Consider the following 23,170-nt stretch of genomic DNA (forward strand, 5'->3'; position numbering starts at 1 on the left):
GTCTGAGGAAAAGATGCTTCACACGACACGTATGCATTTACATGTATGTATGCGTTCAGTCCTCCTGTTTCACACAAGACAAGCAAACAAAATATGTAACTTTAAAAGGAAACTCTACAGATTTGGTGTTGCACTTTAGGAAACAATGGACAGAAATGAAGCAGATAGTGTTTATTTTTACATTATTGTATCAGGAATTCTAATAGATTTACTTATTTACTTATTTATTTTCTACACTGGATGACTTGTTACTTTAGTTAAATCCTGTTGTGTAATTAAGGCACAGTAAAGGGTGAAGAGTCTAATGAAGCACTGAATGCACTATGCTTGATATGCATGCATGCAATTATGTTTTTTATTATTACAAGTTGGTTTTTCTACTCCAGCGTCCACGTTACTGGAGCAACATACCCACTAGTTGCACACAGTTGACAGGCTGATACTGGGCTTGGTTTTGAATTCTGGAAAGAAAAAAAAAAGTCACGCACAGCTCACACGTCTCCTCTTGATTTTACGTTAAATGCATCAGGTGTGGTGAAGGTAGAGCCTTTTTGATCGCATAAACGTACATGCAGAGCAGATGGTTGTCTTGTCAGAGCTTTGCTGAGATGTTTAGGCGTCTACAATAAAACAGAATGAAGTTTCATACGTTTTTTTTTTTTACTATCGCGCTGTTATTAATCTCTAAATGAGCGTTTCGTAGAATCCAGTAAGAATTAGTTACCGTAATTTCTGGACTATTAGCCACTACTTTTTTCACACGCTTTGAACACCACGGTTTAAACAATGATGCAACTAATTTACGGATTTTTACGATTTTTACCAATTTGCCTCGAGACGAAAGTGACATTGAGAGCGACAACGACAGAGAGACTGAGGAAGTGTATGACGAAGGAATTCTGAGGCTGTTCAACTGCGACACTGAAGAAGACGACTTTAGTGGTTTTAGTGCAGGAGGAAGATGAAGATAGCGATCAATGACTTTTCCTGGTAGGCTGCTGTAGTTTTTATTTTCTTAACCAGCCGTGTTACAGGCACTGTTCGGTCAGTATCACGGTCAGGTGATAATAGAGGGGTTCAGTACCAAAGCAGGCCAAACCACAAAAAATCCAAAGTTAAGTCTTTATGGTCTCCTAGTTGGTGGCAAAGTGGTCCAACCAACAGCCCACTAGTAATGTCACAATGCGACCTTGAAGTTTGGCCCATGATGGTTTTGGTATTGAAATTTAGTGGCGAACTGAACCAAGCAACAGGAACTGCTGACTGTTATATCGCAGGTAGCTTGTGATTCAAGATGGCGGACAGCGCGACCTCAAGCCCCGTGAAAACTCAACTGGTAGGTACGGTGAGGTAAAATAAAAACTTAATGAACTACCACCAAGCATCTATTTCTACCCCATGGTCCTCAGAAGTATCTCCAGTTCCTCATGATGTAAACTCTTCAATGCTGTTTATGAAGACAAACCTTGGATCAATTTGTTTCTCAAAAAGTAAAGAAAGTAAAGAAGTAAAGAAAATGTGGTACGGCCCGCTTTGGTGCTCAGCAAAAGGAAATTAAAACTTAAATAAGTCATCTCAAGTAGCTGTTTCTATCTCTGGACAGTGTTGGAACATCTTTGGATGCATGTAATGACTCCTCCAACAACCAGGATTGTTTTTTAGCAACATAAGAATTTTGACCCCATTTTTCTGGAAAACTAGTAAATATGGTTCGGCCCACTTTGGCACTGAACCTTTCGCTAAATAATTGAGGCAAACTATGTCAGTAAGCAGTAAGCAGCACTTGCAATGTAACATTACTTTCTAGTTCAGTGTATTTTCATGAATAAAAACATGTCAACGTTCAATAACACATGAACATAATTTTTAAGTTCTCCAGTTTTTAAACGACAGAGTGTCCTTATGCACAAACAGGCCTCAGACAGCTGAGCTTAGGAGAAAACCTGGCAGCCGGAGGACATGACGAGCACAGCATATGGCCACCAGCAACCAGGAAACACATCCATGAACTCAAACGCTCCAATCTGGCGACTGGAAGGAACGCCCCCTTTGGAATTTAGCTTAATGCCTCGAGACAGTTATTAGAAATGCTAATCTAATAGCTTATATCCTCAGGCTTTGTGCTATTCATTTATTTCTGCTGAGCATGTTTGTACATGGATGTTGTCTGTTTTTGAAGGGGTGTGGTACTTTTAATTAAAAGCTCACATCAGGATGTTGGTCACTGCTCCTGTGTAACTTACATTTCCACAAAATTTTGACTCATAAAAGATATATTTACCAACCAAATCAGCCAAAGTGTACACAATTCACATCTGGCCTTCCATCTATTGAAGCATCTTACCACAAAATATACAATAAATGGGTAAAAAAAACTAGATAAATATGAGGCGAATGAGAATCTGACACACAAGTCTTATTTTTTATCATTTATTTCAAGAAATGTCAAACATATTTACAGCAAAAAAACATGATGCATTCTCAGACATCTAATGGCTCCTTTTTGCTTCAATAACAAAAACAAAAACTTTTTATTCAAAAACACATTTTGTACAAATTGGAAAAAAAAACAAAACAAATGCACTAAAAGAAGACAGTTTATAGAACATACAACAACATCTTGAGAATGGCGTGGCTCCGTACGGTGTTTACAGTGAGGCAGTGAAATATCTTGCATAGTGTAAAGTGTTTTCAAGTGGACTCGTTACTAGTCTGAAGAGAGAGAAACCAAGTGGCTCGTACAGAAAGTGACAGCAGGGCGGGCGGGCGGGTGCAACCTGTTAGTAACAATGGTTCTGTAGCTCAACCATATGTCATAGCCACGTCAGGTTTACTGGTAAACACGCAGATAGAAGGTAAGAGATCCAACATCTGGAAGAGTAAAAACTGATTTTCTATGTGCTACACTAGTCTGTCGGCAAAAGTAAAAAAAAAAGAAAAGGAAAAACAACCCCAAATTGAACATCTTCATGTTTGAACAGAAGCATCAGTGTTGTTAGCATTCAACAGTTACAGTGCCCACAGGTATCGACCACGTGTGTTCACTTTCCATTAAACTACAACATTCAAACGAAAAAGCAAAATCACACACAAATCCAGTCTTTCGCTTGTGTGACTTTATCAGCTTTGGATTTTTTAGTCGAACCAACTCTTTTCCAAAAGAAGTACTCGTCAGGTCATCTTACAGAGATCTTCTACAACGCATGCAATTCAAATCTATGGGTGACATTTTCCGTAAACTGCTCTAATTTGTTTAAAACACACAGAGGCCTGCATGCGTTGCCACTAATACGACCTGTAGGTGTTGAATGTCGTATTGCTGAGTGGACCTGGGGCTGGACTTGCTCTGTAATTCAGCCGCTAAGAGAGAAGATGCTGCACACATAGTCATTACGACGCGAGGTGTTGGTTGCTACGCAAAACGCCACATAGAAAAGTCAGTTAGAGGTTTAAAATAGAAAAGAGAGAGACAGAGTCTGAGGTAAAAAATCTAACCCACTCACTTGCATTAGAAACTAAGACAAGATTGCCAAAGAGAACTGGATAGGAGATTTCAGAGTGCTGAGAATGAGGTAGGACCACACTACGAAACGCCTCAAAGTCTACTGAAGCCGAACACTACGCCGCCGTGCTACCAAACCAAAACAACCGCGTCCTCTGGTCTGTGTTGGAACTACTCTATTGAGCTTCTTTTTTATTATTTTTTTGTTCTTCTCCATCTTCCTGGAAATCTTCACGGCTCTATAGTAGCATATGTGTCTTTACCTGTGCACGTGTGGCGATACATTTTCACGAACTAGCAAACCACGACACAGACAATAGGTCACGACCAACCGAGCGAGCGAGCGAGCGAGCACGGCCCGAATACGTATCACATGCCCCTCCAAAGGGTTTAAAGCACTTGAACAAAGAGGAGAAAGAACCAAGAGACGGTGAACTGAGTTGGTTTTTTTCTCTCAAATTTTCCCAGAACATTTCTCTAATCAGCTACTTCAGAAGATTTCCGCCACAGATGCACAATACTGCTTCGGTGTCCGGCTGTTCTTTCAAATGAACACATTGTTAATTCCACAACAAACGGGAGCATCAAGAACAATGCTCAGCGTCGCTTAACGACAACGTGACAGCTAATTGTTTCAGCTGGAATCCAAAACCGCCATACCAAGAACATACACAGGTACCAAAGCGGCCGTCTGTCCACCAAGTTGGTCATAAATTTCGCAAACATGGCGATAATAAACACAAAAAAATGCAATTAGTCCAACAAGGGCTCTTTGGATTCAACAGTAAGTAATGCCCAAAAAGATCAGTTTGAATTCCCTGCCAGACATCGTTTGGTTGCACAGTATTTCCTAGAGTCGACCCGCTACGTCTTCAGAGGGCATTTTTCCTCATCGCCCTTCCCCTCTGCCTTTGGAGCGTGGCGCAGGTTTGTGAACCGTCAGGGTGAGCGAGGTTTTAAGGTAGGGTACATGTGACACTCTTCATTTTAGTTCTTTACACATTGAGGAGGGACTCCAAACAGTCCCGTTTTAACTCGACGACGTTGCTGCAGACTGGGTGTGTGTCATCGTTAACAAGAAAAAAAAAACATCCAATTGACCAGCTGCGTCTCGGTGCTTCGACCGCAACCTACGAATCGTTTTATTCGAGAACCCAATTGCACTTGGTGTCGATCATTGTTAAGGCACAAGGTTAGAGGGGGCAGTGTCGTGTCGCCTGCTGCTCTCAATCATCATGGATGCTTTGAAACACTGGCGCAGTACGGCGCAGTCGTCCGTGCCACAGGTGACTACATTACAAACGCTGAGGCTGTAGGGAACTTAAATCAACAAAAAGAAACCGACCAATGTCATAAACCTGGTTTTCGCATCCAGTCAGCTTTCAGAGACGACCGGTGGAGCATCCTCGGCTGTACAGTCGTAGTGATTGTGAGCGGGTTGGTGCTGGAAGAGCGCCGCTGTGGCGTGGAGTCGTAAACAAGTCCTTGTCCCCGAGTTTTGGAATCGTCGGCCGTGACGTCGTTTGCTGCTGCTCCGCGTGATCGTGGATTCTTCACAGTTCGGTTAGTCAGAGAGTCCCTTTGTCCACTGGAGTCCACGTCCGTGTAATAAACAAAGCTGCGGAGACAAAAAAGCAGCGACGGGTCAGCGTGAAGCAACAAAAACGATGCCTGATCATCATCCAATAACATCCACGGCTCACTGTGACGTGATACAGCAGGGTTCAAACATGGGAGGAAACAGAACACGTATCAGGTTCTAAACACCGCAGTTGAAAAAGATGCATTTAGGACTGTTGAAGTAAAATCAGCCTGTTGCTCACGTGAGAGAACTCAGAACTGTGTGAGCTGAACCATTTCTGTCAGAAGTCTGTTTATATCCGCAAACAAGCTTCACCTGGAACATTTCATCAGCGTATCAGTTGATCAGCTGCAGCATGCTGGCGGCTTAAAAGCTGCAAACACTCTGATTTTTAACAACATACAATGACTAACAACTTTATCAGACCACCACCCAAAGTCAGGTTTACGCCACAGCTGGCCTAAAATAACAGCAATGGTAATTACCTGAATCATTTCTTATGTTTCTGTAATGGTTAATACACCAGGATGTAGAAGCTCTTCAACCCAAATGATGTTTTTAATGCTAAAATATAATTATTATGGTTATGCATGAATATTCAAATTTGCTGTTGTACAAAAAAAAATCCTGTTTAAGATGTCAACTCATAGTTATTTACTTGCATTCCTGAACAGAAAAATGAGTTTTAGTGGTTGAATGTTGTGCTTGATTCATTTCTCAGAGAAGCTCAGATTTGGTAAAATATAAAAATCAAAATTCAAAATAGTAAAACGAGGAGATCTGAGTGTGAATTAAAGCACTTCATGGTGCTGGATGGTCTATACATGTATAGATAGGACTTAAATAATTAGACAGGTGGTCCAAGAAAGTTGTTAAACACTGTAGTTGCATGTATTGAATTTTTACCTGTGTCCTCTACTTTCTACAATATTCTATGACTTGGACTAGATCGGGGCATCCCTAATCATTGCTAAAAAAAACTGTGAAGCAAAACTAAGTGTAGTTTTACACACAAAATAATCCTTTGTTATTGAAAAACACACCTACACTTCCAGCATAATTAGTCTATACATGTTAGATATATCATGGAGCACTGATTAGAGCTGATGTATTCTTGGTTTAAACCACGACCACTCTGCTCTTACAGTCCAGACAGCAAAGCCTCAACGAAGCCACCGGGGTCACTGTGGCTGCAGCAGAAACATGACCCGCTTCTGCATCTACCTGCGGCAAAAAAACAAAACCTAAAATCCCGTCTGACACCTGAGCACACTTCCTGCCTGCGGATGTGTCCAGGTGTAGTTCGGCGCTGAGCTCTAATAATAACCCGACCGCTGGCGTGCCACAGCTAGCCGCAGTTTGTTCCTCTTACCACGGGTTGCATAACACGACAACACATGGCACGAACGCAAGTGGGTCAGCTTAGCAGGAAGCTACAGATGCTGACTGAGGAATCGTGCGGTGGAACGGAGACGCGCGCATGTCGCTGCTGGGGACGAGCATTTTGAGCGCGACAGTAAAAATGTGCCGTGCTAATAACAATGTGGTGCAAGTGGAGGAAACAAAAAGACGGATATGAGCTATTAAACACAGACTCAACATTCAGAACGTCGCTCCACTGAATTATAGGGCTGACTGGACTTTTTCAAACCTTCAACCACTGACATAGTAAAGTTTTATGTGCACTACATGTTATATGCACTGGGCTTTTTTTATTTAACATAAATCCACTTTGAGCACGCTGAAAAATGCTCGAGAAATAAAACGTGTTGTTAGAATTGACTATCATCATCACCACAAACATGCATCAGTGGTGCTATTCTCAGAGAAGGACGTTCAGTTTGATCTCTCATCTGCTGGTTTACGGCTCAAAACTATGCAAGTAACACGTTAAAAGGTTCCAGACACAGTTCACCGTCTGAAAAAACTTCAGGTCTTTGCAAAACTGAACCCCAAAAAGCTGAGCGCTAGTCATCAGAAAGCTGTAAGTTGCAGCTTTCGTCTCTAATGATCAAACCTTTAGAACAATTAATCGTCTCTGACTTGCCTGAAAATGTATTCTGAACTATGGATGTGCAGAAAGACTTCCTGAGAGTACCATTTTACTCAATAACAATATTTTAGTTTGTGGGGTACATCTTTATATGTTTTGTAATACTGTGACATGCAACTGTATCTGGTTCACAAAATATCACCCGCTGGCCTCTATATTATCAATATTTTTGTTCATGTGTGCTGCTCATTGATGGGACTTTTCATGACAGTGTACTTGACCAACATTGTAGATTCTGTATCGATGGCACAATGAGAAATAACAACAAAGATTTAAAGCTTCAACCCAAAATATTTCATTCAAACAGCCTCAAATTGTGCCAACAGCAGGTCGATGGGCAGTTTGAAAGCATTATATATATATTATATCCACTGGACACCATTTAAAATAACTACAGTTTATGATTTAAAAGAAAAAATTCTCAAGCTCCTTCTATAAGCTAATGACAATCGTCCTGATGGTGCTGAACCCACGATGCTGCAAAAATATTGATCGTGGGAATTGTTTTGGTGGAACATCTGCACGCAGGGAGGTGCACAGGCATCAAAATGGCCGATTCACTTGAAAACAAAAACGACTAGCGGGACTACCACCTTGCATGATCCAACCCTTTAGCGAAACATTTTCAGTGTGTCGGTTGGAAACACTGAGGAATACAACCATTGACTCTTCACGGTGCCCCACCAACACTCAGAAAATTCCTTTTTTGTGATTTTTGAAACCTCACAGGATCCATCACCTTCTAGGTTCCTCTCACTGGAGGCTGCCAGGCCATAAACTATCCTGACATTTTAAAAGCAAGGCACTGTTAATGGCCTGTTGGATCGTCGGTGGCTGATTAAGTCTCTTCTGTTCAATTCTCACAAGAAGAGTTGAGTATTTTCTGACCCGATCACTCTTTTCCTGGCGTTTACCTCCATGTGTCCAAAACCTGTTCATTAAATATCATGAGTTCGCAGTGCTCTGAGGTATCCGTCTTAATTCAGTGCCATGTCTTGATGCGGAACAAGTCAGAGATTACAACTAAAAAGCTAGCTAGCAGAAGAAGAGCACTGACGGTGGTAGTACTGGAGCTGCCGTCCATTTTTCTTTTTTTTTGGTTGGAGCTCGTTTTTTCTGCATTCACAAAGTAATGTTAGTTGTTGTGCTTCCTCACGCCCACTCAGCCAAGATCTGGTCTGGTGACGACTGAACCCAGTTAAAGCTGATATGGTGCAATACGCAAACACTTGACCCGCCCTTTTGTTAAACTACAGCGGTCAGCGTTTTAGTCTTTGTTTCTGGTGGAGTTATCACGTAAATAAACAAAACGAAGGAAACAAGGTGGACGGCCAGCAGATGTTGAACAAACCGAGGCCTACTGCCGTCTCCAGCCGCCCTACCAGCGTTCGTTGTTGCATAACCCAAAGGCGGACTCCCTTATTAAAAACCTGCAGAAACCGGTATCTTCGGAGAAGTGGTGGGGGCTTCTTGTGAGCCTGGGACGCCATGGCAACTCTCTATTATTACCAGTTGCAGAGAAAGTGTTGGCGTTTTATGAGCTCCGGGTGGTTTTGAGGCTGCGAGGCATGCGAAACAACACATTCCACTTGGCTGGCTTTCATGAACATTATGTTCATTACATAAGTTTAGGTGTGTAAATCCGAGAGGGCTACAACGCCAGACTGGCGAAGCTTCTAGTAAATGTAGCGTTCTGGACGAATGACGACGATGACGACTGAAGATCTGGCCGACATCCCACCTCAAAGGAGGAGGAGAAAGGAAGGGGAGTGGCAGAAGATGACAGGGTAAGGCATTTATGGCACATGGCAGGAAGGGGAGTGTTTGAGGAGAGATCCTGCTCTTGAACTTAACCCTTGCATAATGTTATGGGTCAAATTTGACCCGTTTTGATGTTTGACAGCAGTAAAAACACCCAAAGCGTCGTTCTATCAGCCTGAAATTTGATGACTTTCCCTAAAATGTTCAAAATACACAAAATGTTAATACTTTTGTACAGATGCTACAAATGTTTGTACACTGAGGCTGTTTTGGGTCAGATTTGACCCGTATATCCATTCAGATGGACTGTAGATCTACCAGTGTGGGTCCACCACATCTCCTGAAACTTCAAGAACCTGGAAGAGCTCGGTGCCAAAAAACTGGCATCACAAACGGGAGAACCCATTTTCTCCATCCAGAGGATCAAACAAAGAAGGTGCACGTGCTCTTGGATCCATGTTAAAATATATATAAAAATGCATTTTCTACAACTTTGGTGTTGAAGACGTAAGATGAGAAACAAATCAGACGGCGGTACGTTGAGGAACTCCACGAACTGCGAGAAAAGGAAGGTCTGCGGCTTGGCGACAGGACGAAAACGGCACAAATTCTGTGGCGACAAAAAAAAAATGAAAGTCCAGCTTGCGGCCCAACTGTTCAGCGGCGCTGAGGCTCACGCCCTACAGTAAACCCCAGTTTAAAGGACGTGCAGCCACGGTTCAGTTCTTGCAAAGCCCACATGGGAAAGGGCTCAAAGCACCAATGGGACCAACAAGCACCAGGTGAAGAAGGGGACAGTTAACTTTCTTCCTTGTGACAACACAAACATCCTGGATTTAAATGTCAACATTTGCACGCTGGGTCGATGTGAAGCCCGTAGAAGTGCTTTTGCCTCCATCGCTGTGAATAAGGGAGCGCATCGCTCTTCGTGTACAAACATGTAAAACGTTTGCGTGTAGAACTGTCCATACAGTCACATTTATCAACATATTAATGTCTAGCAGAACATATAGTTGTTTGTCTGTACTAATGTGGGCTTTTATCTTACATATACGTCACAATCCTGTTGTCTTCTGTGGATGTGCACTCTTATTTTCAGCCTGACTAACCGTTGGTAAACAAGCAAACCCCCCGTTGAGACTCTGTTGAAATATATTCTTAGAGCGTGCATCACGGGGCCCAAGTACGCCAAGTCAGCTAAATCTAAGCACATTATCGTTTGCACATTTCTGTATCTCTCTTATATATGCTTGTAAATGTTGTTGACTTTCTTCTATATGACATTTTCCATATTTTTATCTTAATTTATTTTACCTTCATTTTATACCCCACCCTAATACTCTGTGTTGTCTTTTTGCTTTGTTTCCCATTTGTTGAATTCTGCTGCTGTAACAGCTGAACTTCCCTCTGGGATTAATAAAGTCAGTCTAAGTCTCACAGCCAGAACCTGCCATCCATCTGATGTTTACATTCATTCCATACTCAACAGCTCCACATGTTTATTGAGGATGTGATGCTTTACTCACACCGTGACCAAACAGTTCAACATTTCTTGGAGTCCACATTAAAAGGAGCTCAACAATTTGTGGCATGTGGAAATAACGCCCAAGAGTTTTGTGCATAATTCTCTTGTGCCGTTTAGTGTTTTTCATAAGTAGTAAAAACACCACAATGAAGTTTTGAAATGTTCACTCCATATTTATAGATTAATAACTCAGAAGTATGAATAGTGTTGTTAAAATAATGAATATTGACAGCAAGTCATTCTAAAAATATTTATCGTTGTGTATGCTCTTGTTTATATAAGTATTTTATTATAATTTGATATTATTATTTATTTACATATTAATTTGTTTGTCTTGTATCCATTGTGTGCATTTAGTTATCTAGTTCAACAAAGACATAAACGCAGCATACAAATGTTGTTTTTTGACTTAAGAGAAAGCGTCAGTCATCTCATTTCTGTTCTATTGTGCCTGGTGTGTGGTGCTATTTATTTATTTAACACATATTTTTTTGTCCAGTCTTGTGTTCCCACCCTTGGCCTGCACCTTGTTGTGGTGAGTGGGCTTCAAGGGGCTTTTAGATTTCATGCATGTGCTCTGATGCTCTGATAAGATCCAGCACAGATCAACTCTTCCAACAGTTTGTTATTAAGAGGTTCTATTTCTTACATTTTACTCGATTACTGTTGTTGTTTAACAGGTGTTCGTACAAACAGGTAAATGTACTGAAACAGACGAGTCCCATTTTTTTGGGAAACCAGACTCTTCAATGTGTCTCAAAGTAGTTTGGTTTAAAAAGCGATACTGCATGTCCGTTTGTTTTGTTCTTTTCTGTTTGATGGAGGCTTCTGATGTGTAAGAGAAATATTTCCTTGTATATTTGTGTAAACTACAGATATTGTGGTTGAAAAACACGTTTATTGTTAATTTACAACTTATGATCAGTTTAAACTACGGCTCTGACTTTTCATTAAAAATCTACCGTGATGAAATCTTCAAGAACACTCTTGCTTGTTTTTTTTTTTTTTACAAATTTACCACATATCATGTAATAAATCTGACAGGAAACCTCGAATAAGTATTTCTGCGTCATTAAAACCAACAAGATTTGCGTAACGAAGCTCAAACTGTAAAGTCTGTCCTTGTATCCGTCCTGTTGTTGTTGACCAAACAATAACATCCAAATAGCCTCAGAATTAATTCACAAATTCTGGCAAAAGTCATCAATGTGGTCTTGTGCATTTACAATACTGCACATGTTGGGATTGTTAAAATTTACACCACCAACATCCACCATTAAAAACCATCAACACAATAATGGCGAGAACTTCAGGAAAACCTTTATTGCACATTGAAAATTCCTTTAATTTCCAGCATTTTTAACTAAAAATCTTTCTTATACAGTCTGTGGGTGTTGCTCTTCTTTCGCTTGACAACACCTCATATGGAGCTCTAGGGGGGTTCAGGTCAGGTGAGCTGGCTGCCAATCAAGGACTATGTTTGTGGCAGTGAAGTCAGGTGCTATAACCATGAACAAAACTCTACATGCCCTTGCAAAGATCGTGTATAACATGATGACGTTGAGTTTCCAACGACTCCCACAACTCTTAATCTTACATGATGGGATCGTTGAAACACTTCATCACATAAGTAAGTTTTTTGAGGTCTTGTATAGATTTATTATTATTATTTATTCATTATATTGTAATTTAATGAAACCTGTTGGGTCAAAAGTATACATACAGCAACTTGTATTGTCGGTTTGGCATTTGTTGTGGTTGGCAGCGGGCGGATGTGTTGTTAATCTTGGCTGCATGAATATATTCTGGACTCCATCTTCTCTGCAGCTGGTTTTCAGACGGTACGAGCCGACGGAGATGGCAGGAAGAGCGGCATGAAGGAAGAAGGGGGTAATTGCAGTGTTTGTGAGCCAGAGATGGTGTAATTCTGGACGTGTGAACAAACATTTTTGTAGCCCAGATATCACTGTCTAGACATTTTAACCACGCTTCACTCTCGGCAAATGTCAACAGTGCTTGCAGTTCCCCTGCCCTACTCTCCCTTGGCAGGTCTAATAATAATAACAACCTGCTACTCCCACATACTAAGCAGCAGTCGATTACAGCCATGAAAAGGTGATCACAACGAGCAAATCGGACCTTGCCGGAGTTTTCTGAGGCCACAGACTGGGATGCAATTTGTAATCAGCTGCCCGACTGACTTCTGTTTTGATAACATCGAACCCACCAGAGCTGTTCGATGCTCCTCCAGTAACAAGCGCCGGTTCACCAGTGACCTGGAGGAGCTGCTGAACAGGAAGAAGACGGGGTGAAACTGAGGTCGAGCAAAGAAAAATACAGGAGAAAGCTGGAGGATAAACTCGCAAGGAATGCGTGGTCACAAATGAAGACGATCACAGGCTTCGAGGTGGAGAGGAATCAGACTGAGCTTCAGCCCAATGTGCTTTTCAACAGGTTTAGCTAAGACCCACGCACTGCCTCCCGACAGCTGCTCCTCGTTCACACTTGGTTTGTGATCAGGATTAATGACATCAACATGGACATCAACACCTCTTTCCACATCAGGAAACACCTCCTCAGGCTGTCCCCCCACCTGCTGGGGCTGTTCCCAGCAGCCAGGTGAAGAGACAGCTGGCCCAGATGGTTTCAGCTCCAGGGTCTGTGTAGGCCAGCTATGCAGGACTCTACAGCCCCTCTTCAACCTTAGCCCGAGCCCTGAGAAGGTTCCAGAGGACTGCACTGTTACGACACAAAGGAAATCTTCTCTGTCTGCCCTCAATAATTACAGTCGGGTCGCCTTAACAGCTCACATTATGGAGAGATTCAGGTAGACACGTCCCTGGACTTATTACAGTTTGCTTCAGTGAGTCAATTCTCACCTTTGAAAAGTTGGCAGCGCTTTGGGAATCGTGTTATTTAATTTACATTTAACACAATCCAGCCTGTGCATGACATGACACATCAGAAGTGCTCATTACACTTCTGTCAGTCAGCTATTAAGTTAATTAAATGTTTCAGGTCCACATGAAAGCACACAAAACTCAAACCGCACCACTCATGTAATCCCGTCTTCCTTCACTTCTCATGCTTTCATTTTGTCAGCTGCGACACCGCGAATCCAAACGTCCGCTTTCTGCAACAGATGCTGACCACACCCTTTCCCCATCTATTATTTAAGCGTCAAAACGAGCCCCGTCTGCTTTGCAAAAACCCAGAAGTACCGAGAGAGTCCAAAATGTGACCACGTAAAGCACCTGCAGAGCTGTGGACTGTGATAGCTGGTATGCAGACTGTGAAGAGATTAGCGTGGTGTAAAGAGCTTACAACACATTAGATCCACCACAGCCGCCGTGAATGGGGACAGCAGAGTGGAAAAGATGTGGATCCATTTTATTCTTGTGGGATTTGCTGGACTAGAGAGGGGAACTCGTCCATCCTAAACGAACATATTACATAATAACATAACGGCCGGGGTCAGGTGTCTGTCCTAATTGGACAATTCAAATGCTCATCTTTTGCATGCACACAGGAACACAGAGCGGTGAATCATTTGTTTAGGAACTCGTCTTTGCGGTTCTTGCTCTGAACCCTGAGGGCACGAGAGGAAATATTTACAACCTCCTCGGCTACTGAACGTTTTACAACCAGCGTTACATAACGACGCGAATGTGCTCGTCACACACACACACACACACACACACTCCCAAAATCTCATAAAGGTGGCCTCTCTCTGGCATTTCTCAGCTGCTTCGCAACACCCCCCGCTGAGTGAGCCGATACAGAACGTCCCGTATCCTGCCTTCAGACCGCTGTCCAAACAACTTGATTTCCTTTACAGGGGGACAATCGGCGTTCTTTCAGACGACGACGCTTGTTGCGTGCGCCGCTTTGGAGCGTCAAGATAAAATGGAAGCCATACGCAGACAGAAAGCATCAAACCTGCTCGGAGGCATTAGCATTTTTATTACAGTGCACGGCAGCGTTCTTGCATGCGCGGTGAGGACAACACCCTGAAAATGCCTCGGCTTGTAAAAAAATTGCTCATGCCGTCAATCAAAAATCAAAAAAAAAAAAAAAAAAAGGGATTCCTGGAGTAAGGAGCGTGCATGTGGGGCGGGCTAGGGCTTACAGCGCTCTGGTCTGGTATAGACAGAGGCGGCAAACGGCTGGCACGCAGAGAGAGGACAAAATGTTCCCAACAAAAGCCTCCATAAGCCCTCAACCAAGAGCAGCGCTATCATTGTCCGGCAGAGGAGGCTTGTTTTGCACGGAACAGCAGCGATATGTGTAAAAACATTCGGTTTGAAGGAGAGTGGTTTTGACTGGAGAATAGGTCGGCGCTGGAAAAACAACTACATGTGATCACAGCATCTTCTGCCGTCTTTTTGAAACACAGATTACTCACTAGAACACAGAAGTCGCCAGATATGGGAATGTTACCACCAACCAGCATCATCAAACATGATTAGACTTAATATAACCAATAATAATCAATGGAAAAAAATGGAAATACTACCCAGTATCAGTAGGGAAGCACCTCAAGTATCAGTATAGAAACGCCATTGATGTGTCTGTTTTTAGAGTTGATGTTAGTATCAGTTATCAAGAAATGCTGATAACCAATATGCATTAACAACTATTTATTAACAGCAGTGAACCCGTCATTCATAGCTAGACTACCTAATTAATGATGATTACTGTAACTGAATATTTACAATAGAAAAGAGGGGTGATGACCTTTAAGTGATGCTACGATGTTCTCCTGTTTATTGCTGGATCAACTGATTGAGACGTGCAGAGCTTAGATTTAACACATCCAGTGTTGAGAACAAGCAGGTTTTCCGGGATTTAAACCATTAGAAATGGAATAAAAGCTTTGGTGTACTATGTTTGTCAGACTCACAAAGCAAACTAACACTGTCACTTTAAGCGTTTTAGATTACATAATTAATATTTAAAGGATAAGAAAAATAGTCAGTGCATTCATAAATAATGTAAATAAGTAAATGTACTAGGGCTAGGACTTTAACGTGTTAATTTTGATTAATTAATTACTTTAAAAAGATAACGTGTTAAAAAAAAAAAAAAACGCATTTCATCGCACCTTTCTCAGTTCCCTAATTTCTGGCACACTGGTAACACTGATGCACACACTCCAGGCGGTAGGTGGCGCTAATGCACCTAAAGTTTGTTTACCGGCCACGAAAAAGATGCACAGGATGCTTGGTTTGTTGGGTAAAAAGTTTGTTTTGTTTTTTTTTTTTAAACTTCCTGATGGCAGCTTGGATAAGAGCGTGGTTGTGTGCAAATCGTGCAACAAAGAGTTTTTAAAGACAAAAACTCTTAAAATGTCGAATATAATCGCACTTTGAGTTGGCACTAATCTGTGACTGTAGTAGATTGATGAAAAATGCAGATAAATATAGCTGAAAATAAACATTTTTGTTGTTTAAGTTGATATAGAAGTCGTCAACCAAAAATTCATTTGAACTGCTTATTGTGTCAAACATTAATATTTGCTAAAAATGCGATCAATCGAGATTAATTAATTACAAAGCCTCTCATTAACTACATTTTTTTTTTAACAAAATGCATCCCACTTACTAATTTTAAGCTGTATTTACATTGTTTATTAATGCACTCATCCCCTCACTGACTGGAGCAGATCCCACGGATTCCTCAAAGGAACAACACAGTGCCTACATATTGTCCAATCAGACGCTCTCAGGTGAGTGTTAAAACTCACAGGTGACCTCAGCGTGGTCGCTCTGCTGCCTGTCGTCAGCTGGCCCCTCACTTAACCAGGCCCTGACACAAATAACACATTCAGCAGAAAGCGCTGCCTCCCCTCCTCTCTGCTTACAGCCACTAATCGCCCTCTCCAACAGATGACGGTTCTTCCCACCGAACCAGTGCGGGGCTGTTGGGGCTGTTGCGTAACGCTCTATCCCATCATGTTACGAGAAGAACGAGGCCAATCTGTGGCGGGCGGGCTAGCACGCAACAGCATCTTCGGACTCCACCGCTGCCCTAAAACGGGGGGAAAACTGGCTGAAAGGAGCGGAGAGCTAATTGTCAAACAATTAGTCGGTCAGAGAGAGAGTTCAAGTTCAAACAATCAGACGGCCGTTTTGGGTCGCTGAGCATCCACTCGGTGCTTGTTTGATGTGCTGCAAGGAGTTTCCGCTCCAAATAGCAAACTGAGACAATTAAAATCTTACAGGGACTCCTGTGCCGTCATATGGAGCCCCCAAAAGGTTGAGGAAAGTTTTCTGGACTACGTTTGTGTTTGTTTTCGCTGTAACTTTTGCATTTCCTCTCCCATGGAGGTATGTTGAGCTGTATTATGATACAGAATCATGTATATTACAGCACACTGCAGCTGGTTTTGACTCCAATGAGAGTTAGAGCATCTTCAGCGAGGTCTACGTCACTTCTTTTTTTAGAAAGAAAACTAGAGGAGCTGGTTCAACCACGTACAGAGTCACCATATCCAGCCACAGCTTCACCATCACAACCAGGCAGAGCACCTGCACAGATCGACCACTAAAAATTAAGAATAACAAAGCAATAAATGCATCCTGTTGCGTGTTACATCATCTGTGCCGACCTTTGTATGTGCAGAGCATTTCCCAGAACTGGCAGTGTAACATAACACACCAACTGTTCATATAGATCAGAAAAAATGTCAAGCGGGTCGCGAGGGAACGTAAAGTAGTCTTCAAACAAAATCTCGCTGTGATCTTTCTGGGGCTCTGCACTGTCAATACTGTAGACAAAGGCTGTTGGTTTTGGGGGAGGGGTGGGAGATATGTCCCGTTTTAGACAGTAAGGATTGAGGTTATGTTGTGATTTTTTTTTTTAGTTTGAATCTACAAATTTAGGGTTTCCAAACACTGTTTACTGTGGTTTAGCACTAAGGTTTGAAAAGTTATTGGAATATTATTCGTTCGTCTTCCCGAAAAGAATAAATGAACACGATCGGCGGCAACGTTAACTACAAAACAGAAAACTTAACTTAAAGGCAGCCACCAGGAAGCAAACAAGACATTTTAGCTGCACTTTTGGGGAGTCGACATGTCACCTCACCGTGCAAAAAAGCAGAGTACAAGATAACAGAGAGAAGACATGCAAAGGTGAAAACCAAACTAACCCTAGCCCTGATCCTTTTGGATTTAGAACAAGGATGTGTAAAGCAGCACAACGAACTGGTAGAACGTAGTTAAAATGTGAAAATGCCACAAAAACATCCTTAAAAATCAATGAATAATTGCGCCAATAATGATCACAATAAACCAGTTTGGGTAGAGCAGGTTGTCCGCCAACAGCAACGCTGGCGGTTCAATCCCCCGCCATGTAAGTGAAGACCATTTATAACCATAAGCTACAATCATGCAGCCCTACTTGTTGGAAACCAAGACAAAAAAAAGACCTATATTGAGAATCGTAAATAGAATATGGTGGTCTCCAGTCAGTGGTGCACCACGGAGGTCAACAAAGCTGGTATTGTTTCAAAAAGGCTGTTACAGGATAAAAAAAATTTTTAAAAAACAAGCTACACAATGGCACTAGTGTATAGTTTATATCTCTTTGTACCCAATTCTGACTTCAAAAGGATCTTTCAGCAGAAGAGTACATCGTGAACCCTTAGCTGTACAGGTAGATTACCAGTGGCCTCTAAATGGTTGTGTTTAAATACACACCAATAATCCAATTATAATTTAATTAGGCGAGGTAACGTCAACGCCACGCTCCGCTGACGTAATACGATTACGCACGTAGTCAGAGAAAGCAGAAGTCATTAACGAGAAGGTATGAACTGGAATCTTTCGTCCAACTCTATCAACCAACCACCATGTCTTTGTACTTTTAAGCTGAATGGGAATAAACAACATACTTGTATACCGTTGGCAGTTGAGAGCTTTATAGGTGAGCAACATTAACGAGGCTTATTTATGAACAAACACACGCCACTCAACAAACCCTCAACCGGCACGGACTTGTCAAAAGTTGCCTGTCAGGATATTCTCCGTGTCAGCATCCCGTCAGTCAAAGGGACACAAACAGCACTTGTGCAACGTTCAGTGTTTTAATGGAACCTGAAGTCACACCAGATGTAACTGCTAGGTGTGAATATTAACCGCATAAATCACATGTGCATGCCAAAGATCCTTTGCAGTGGCTGCCAGTAAGTCATTGTTTTCTGCTTCACTCTCTCACACACCCTGATTGTGCACATTTCATCAAAGCCAGGCTGTTTCCCCCGAGGCCCAGGCTGTACCCGGTTTGGTTTCCACTACCAATCCGAAAGTCACCCTCTCTCTCTCTCTCCCCATGGCCAAGGTTATCAAACACCTCCTGCTACTTACCATCAGTGTCAGCCACACCTTTGTATTTGACAACAGGAACAGGAAGTGTTTGGTTAGAGTGAACGCGACTTTCCTGACGATTTTTGTAGGTATAGATTTTTTTAGAGACATTTAACACTATCAGGAAAGAGATTTTTTGGATGCTTCCCATTGAACTAGTTCCAGTTTGACAGCCTGACACCACCAGATGTGGCATGAAGTCATACTCAGACGTGTTTTGCATAGTTTTACTCCTGAAATCTCCGACCTGACTTTTATTTATGTTAACCTGGTTGCTGCATGTGACATCCTTTCTCTTCACTGTATCTGTAAAAGCACCTTTCTGAACCAGAGAAAAAAACGCAACAACCAGTGACCTCACACTAGAGTAGCTGGTAAATTAGGGACGCTCAAGTCAGTAACCGGGACAAGAAAGGCTAATCGTGTCAGCTACAAGGAAGATTACCAGTTTTCAGGCCTGGATTACCAACGGCCAGTGTTCCATTTAAGCAAATAGTCGTTAGTTCTGTTCCACAGATGAGCCAGCAGGGTTTAATACCTACTAATTACTGCAGAAGTTCATTTCACTGGCTGCTTAAAGGTGGATAGTACCAGTGAAATTGACTCTTGTGTGGTTTGGCTGGGTCAAAACCTCTGAGTGTTCTTTGATTGCACACGACTAACCTAAAACAAACATTTGTATAGGAGGGGAGACAGTAAACAGCACTGTATTAGCAAGAAAATGGAGCTTACCTGGGAAGGAAAGAGGTCCCTTCTTGGACTGGTTAGGGTAAGGAGAGGTTTTGAGAAGGTGGGGGGTGTCATGCAGCACATGTGACTTGGTCCATTCGCACCTCCAGCTGGAAGGCGTCCGGTCGGTCCTGAGGATTGACTGCAAGCATGTCGTGGAGGAGTTTCTTGACCCCCTCGGACATGGAGCTTCTGGCTTTTTGAGGGATGTGGAGCACCATCTTGGGGTTCTCCAGCAGAGCCTCCCCGACAGGTACAATCTCTGTGCCCTGTCGAATGTAGGTGCCCAGCAGTTCACGTTTGGACTCTGCGTCGATGAAAGTGATCCGTTCAATCATTGCCCAGATGATGATGCCCAGAGCGAAGATGTCGGCCTTGGCGGTGTAGTGGCCCTCCCACACCTCGGGGGCCATGTAGAAGTCTGAGCCACAAGCCGACGACAACCAGAACTTGTTTATGTTGGAGATGTTGTTCTGGTTGCTGCCTTTGCCGTCCTCTCCCGTTGTCGGGCGCTCTTCGCTGTTCTTGGTGTTTAGGCCAGCACAAACTTTACTGAGGCCAAAGTCTGCCACTTTAAGAACAGGTGAGCCGGATTTCTGTGAGATAAGAATGTTGTCTGGTTTCAGGTCGCGGTGGACAATGTTGTTCTTGTGCAAGAAAGCTACAGCGCTGGTCAGCTGGCGCATGAAGCTCCTGTTGGTCTGGGGGTCGGGCCGACGAGACAGGATGTACTGGTTGAGGTCCCCACCCTCGCAGAACTCCATGACGAACCAGAGGTAGCACGGCTCCTCGGGGTAACCCAGGATGCGCTCTCCTACAGTATGCAGATTGAAGAAGGACAGATGTGATTAGTGAGATTACAGCGATCAAACCTTTACATTTAGTAAGCTCATTAGGGCTTAAAAACCTGTGGTGCCCCATGCCAGGATCAAGACAAGTAACTCCATACTGCAAACTCCCAATAAACGTATGAAGCACCAAACTAGAGCGATACTTTCACTCCATTTCAGCTCCGTATTTAAAACGCTAACAATTTCCAGACAACTCTTAGGCTTCAGAGTGTCCTATGTTTTTTTTTAAATAAACTTTTATCTATTTTTTTTTTTGTTAGATTGACTGTCTATCTCAGCCGACTTAGGGATTATTATTATTATTGTCCATCCATTCATTTTCTGTACACCGCTTTATCCTGGCAGAGCAACCTAAATCTCTAAACAGGACTTCAGCATTAAACCTCTGATCAAAACTAGAATTTGAAGGCCGACATGGATAACGAGTTCTAAAAATATCTGTTTCGTTGCACTCAATTTTTCCTTATTGTTGGTTACTGTGATCAAACTACACAATGCTGGCCAACAAACAAACAGGTCTTTGACATTCTCCTACTGATGTGTGTTGTGGTTTATCAGCCAACAGAGATTCCTACACGAACACACTGTGTCTGTCGTGGGCTAATATCAGCTAACATATCAGGGCAGCGAATTCATCCATCGAGGTTTAATTTTTTCCCCCACACATCGCTTCACAAAGACAAGGTTCCCCTCACAAATGGCAAATAATTCGGAAATCACAGCGAAAATCGATTTCAAAACGTCCAAACCTGCCCTACACTGACCATCGCTGGGAGCCGTTGAGCGATGGCTGCCGACTACTTGGCTTCACACTTTAAAACCTCGGCTAAGCGGACCAACGCAGAAGCTAAACGGGCATAAAGAACAAAAGCGAGCCCTTTGCATTGTTCCTGGAATGCCACAAACATTCTCTCTCATCACTTCAAAAGATCAGCCAGCTCAAGATTAATATTTTATTTCCAAAATGGTGACACTTATATAACAGTCAAGCTGTTAACAAAGAGTATAAAGAGTTATAACGCTGGATTTTTTAACAACGCGTGCCAGTATGTTATGTTACATTAATGCTAAATTTCAGCATCAGGATGATACTGTTTACAGGTTGGTGTTTTTTTTAGATTTTTTTAACCTTTATCTAGTAGGTCTTCTGAGCAAATAAACAAAGGGAGCGATAAGTAGGTCAAACTGGATCGATGACAACAATAATACAAATTTATTATCATCCAGAGCCACACTTTTACGTGATAATATCCCACATTATGCTGGGAGGTTATCTTTTAATGAGTGAATTCCCAGTTGTGGAGCAGTGATTTAACACACTGCCAAGTAGTACACTGTGTTCTCTTGTGAGCTGAGGGCAACGCAGTGTACATTCACAGACGACTGTAGGTGATATGTAAGCGATGGCACTGACAGAAGGGCTGCAGCAGCATATTGGTGTTATTTCAAATATTATTACATGATTAAGAATCCTCACAGCAATTTATGAGTGTGTTTTCTACTTGGTTACACATTACTATAGGATTTAAACACTACTATCAGTTTGGAATGATTTGGATATTAAATAAGTCACAGTGACAGGCAGGTTTTGGTTGTTTTTTTTGGTTAACATTACAGTAATTGATCCAAGAGTGGTTGCATAAACGATTTGTTTACACAACCTAAATCCCATCAACCTGAATGATGTGATTATTTGCTGAAGGCAGTTTGTAGTTTTGTTGATGTAATTAGTAAAATCATTCTACACTTACAAGCTGCTGATGAAGACTATTTTTCTTTTTTTAAAAGCATACTTTAGAAGAAAGGCTTCTTTATTCATGAGCCCCACTAGTGTACCTTTGAGTGAGGTCTCCACCAGGCGCAGGTACTGTCTGGACCTCTTGTTCCCGTGGCTCATCTTCTGGGCCAGGCCTTTCCTCTGCAGGACGCACTCCTCCAGCTGCACCACATTCTGGTGCCGGTTCTCCAGGCTCGTCAGCGCCCAGAACTCGGCCAGGGCCAGCTCCACGTTCTCCGGCGCGTCGCACTGGAGCCGCTTGACCGCCACCCGGGCCCCGGTCTTGCGGGCCACGGCCTCGTACACCACCCCGTAGCTGCCGCGACCCACCTCCCGCAGCAGGCTGTAGCGGGGCGCCGCCACCACCACGGAGGGCTCCAGCCGGTCGCCGCGGAGGAAGCTGATGGAGAAGCAGTCGTCGTCCTCCTCCTCCTCCTCCATGTGGTTGTTGTTGTCCTCCACCGTGAGCGAGCGCAGAACTTTGCCCGCCTCGCGCTTCATCCTGCCGGCCACGGCGCGCCTGCACACCCGCACCCCGCTTACCTTTCTCCTCTTCTTCCCGTCGCAAATTTCCATAGCTTTCTTTTTGTCGAAAGTAGGCATGAAGGGAGGACGTGTTTCTCTTTCATTACTTTAACGCGGAGCTGGTAAAGTTTGACGTTCCTTACGTCTGCGCGGCCGTCGGTCGGAGGTTAAACGCCAGTCTGTCGACAGTTTGTGGTCCTTTTTATTTTTGTTTTATTTCAGCTGCAGCTATCGGCGTGGAAGCGGCTCGTTTGCAGCTTCGGTCGCAGCTGGAGCAACTAATTTGGCCGCATAAACAAAATGTTCCAGCTCGCGCAGAGAACAGAGGGCGGGGCTTCGGGGGAGCCTCGGAGCGCGCTGATTGGTCGGCGGGAGAGAAGGCAGCACGCGGGGATCTGGTTATGTAAAAAATAAAAAAAATAAAAAAAACAGCGCGTTTGTTTTTATTTCATTTTATTTAAAAATCCATTTTACGCCACTTTTACGATTATTGGTT

General features: G+C 42.9%; 1 protein-coding gene across 1 annotated transcript; it reads right to left on the minus strand.

The window, feature by feature from the left end:
- Positions 1 to 2,416: 2,416 nt before the first annotated feature.
- On the minus strand, positions 2,417 to 22,966 carry stk35 (serine/threonine kinase 35). The gene is made up of 3 exons (XM_008295728.1): positions 22,209 to 22,966; positions 19,525 to 20,335; positions 2,417 to 5,120 (listed from the first exon to the last, which is right to left on the minus strand). Exons 1-2 carry the CDS (start codon positions 22,750 to 22,752, stop codon positions 19,593 to 19,595), a joined length of 1,287 nt encoding a protein of 428 aa, XP_008293950.1. The 5' UTR covers positions 22,753 to 22,966; the 3' UTR covers positions 2,417 to 5,120; positions 19,525 to 19,592.
- Positions 22,967 to 23,170: the final 204 nt, after the last annotated feature.

This window comes from Stegastes partitus, unplaced genomic scaffold, assembly GCF_000690725.1.
Source record: "Stegastes partitus isolate 25-593 unplaced genomic scaffold, Stegastes_partitus-1.0.2 Scaffold1073, whole genome shotgun sequence".
Lineage (NCBI taxonomy): Eukaryota > Metazoa > Chordata > Actinopteri > Pomacentridae > Stegastes > Stegastes partitus.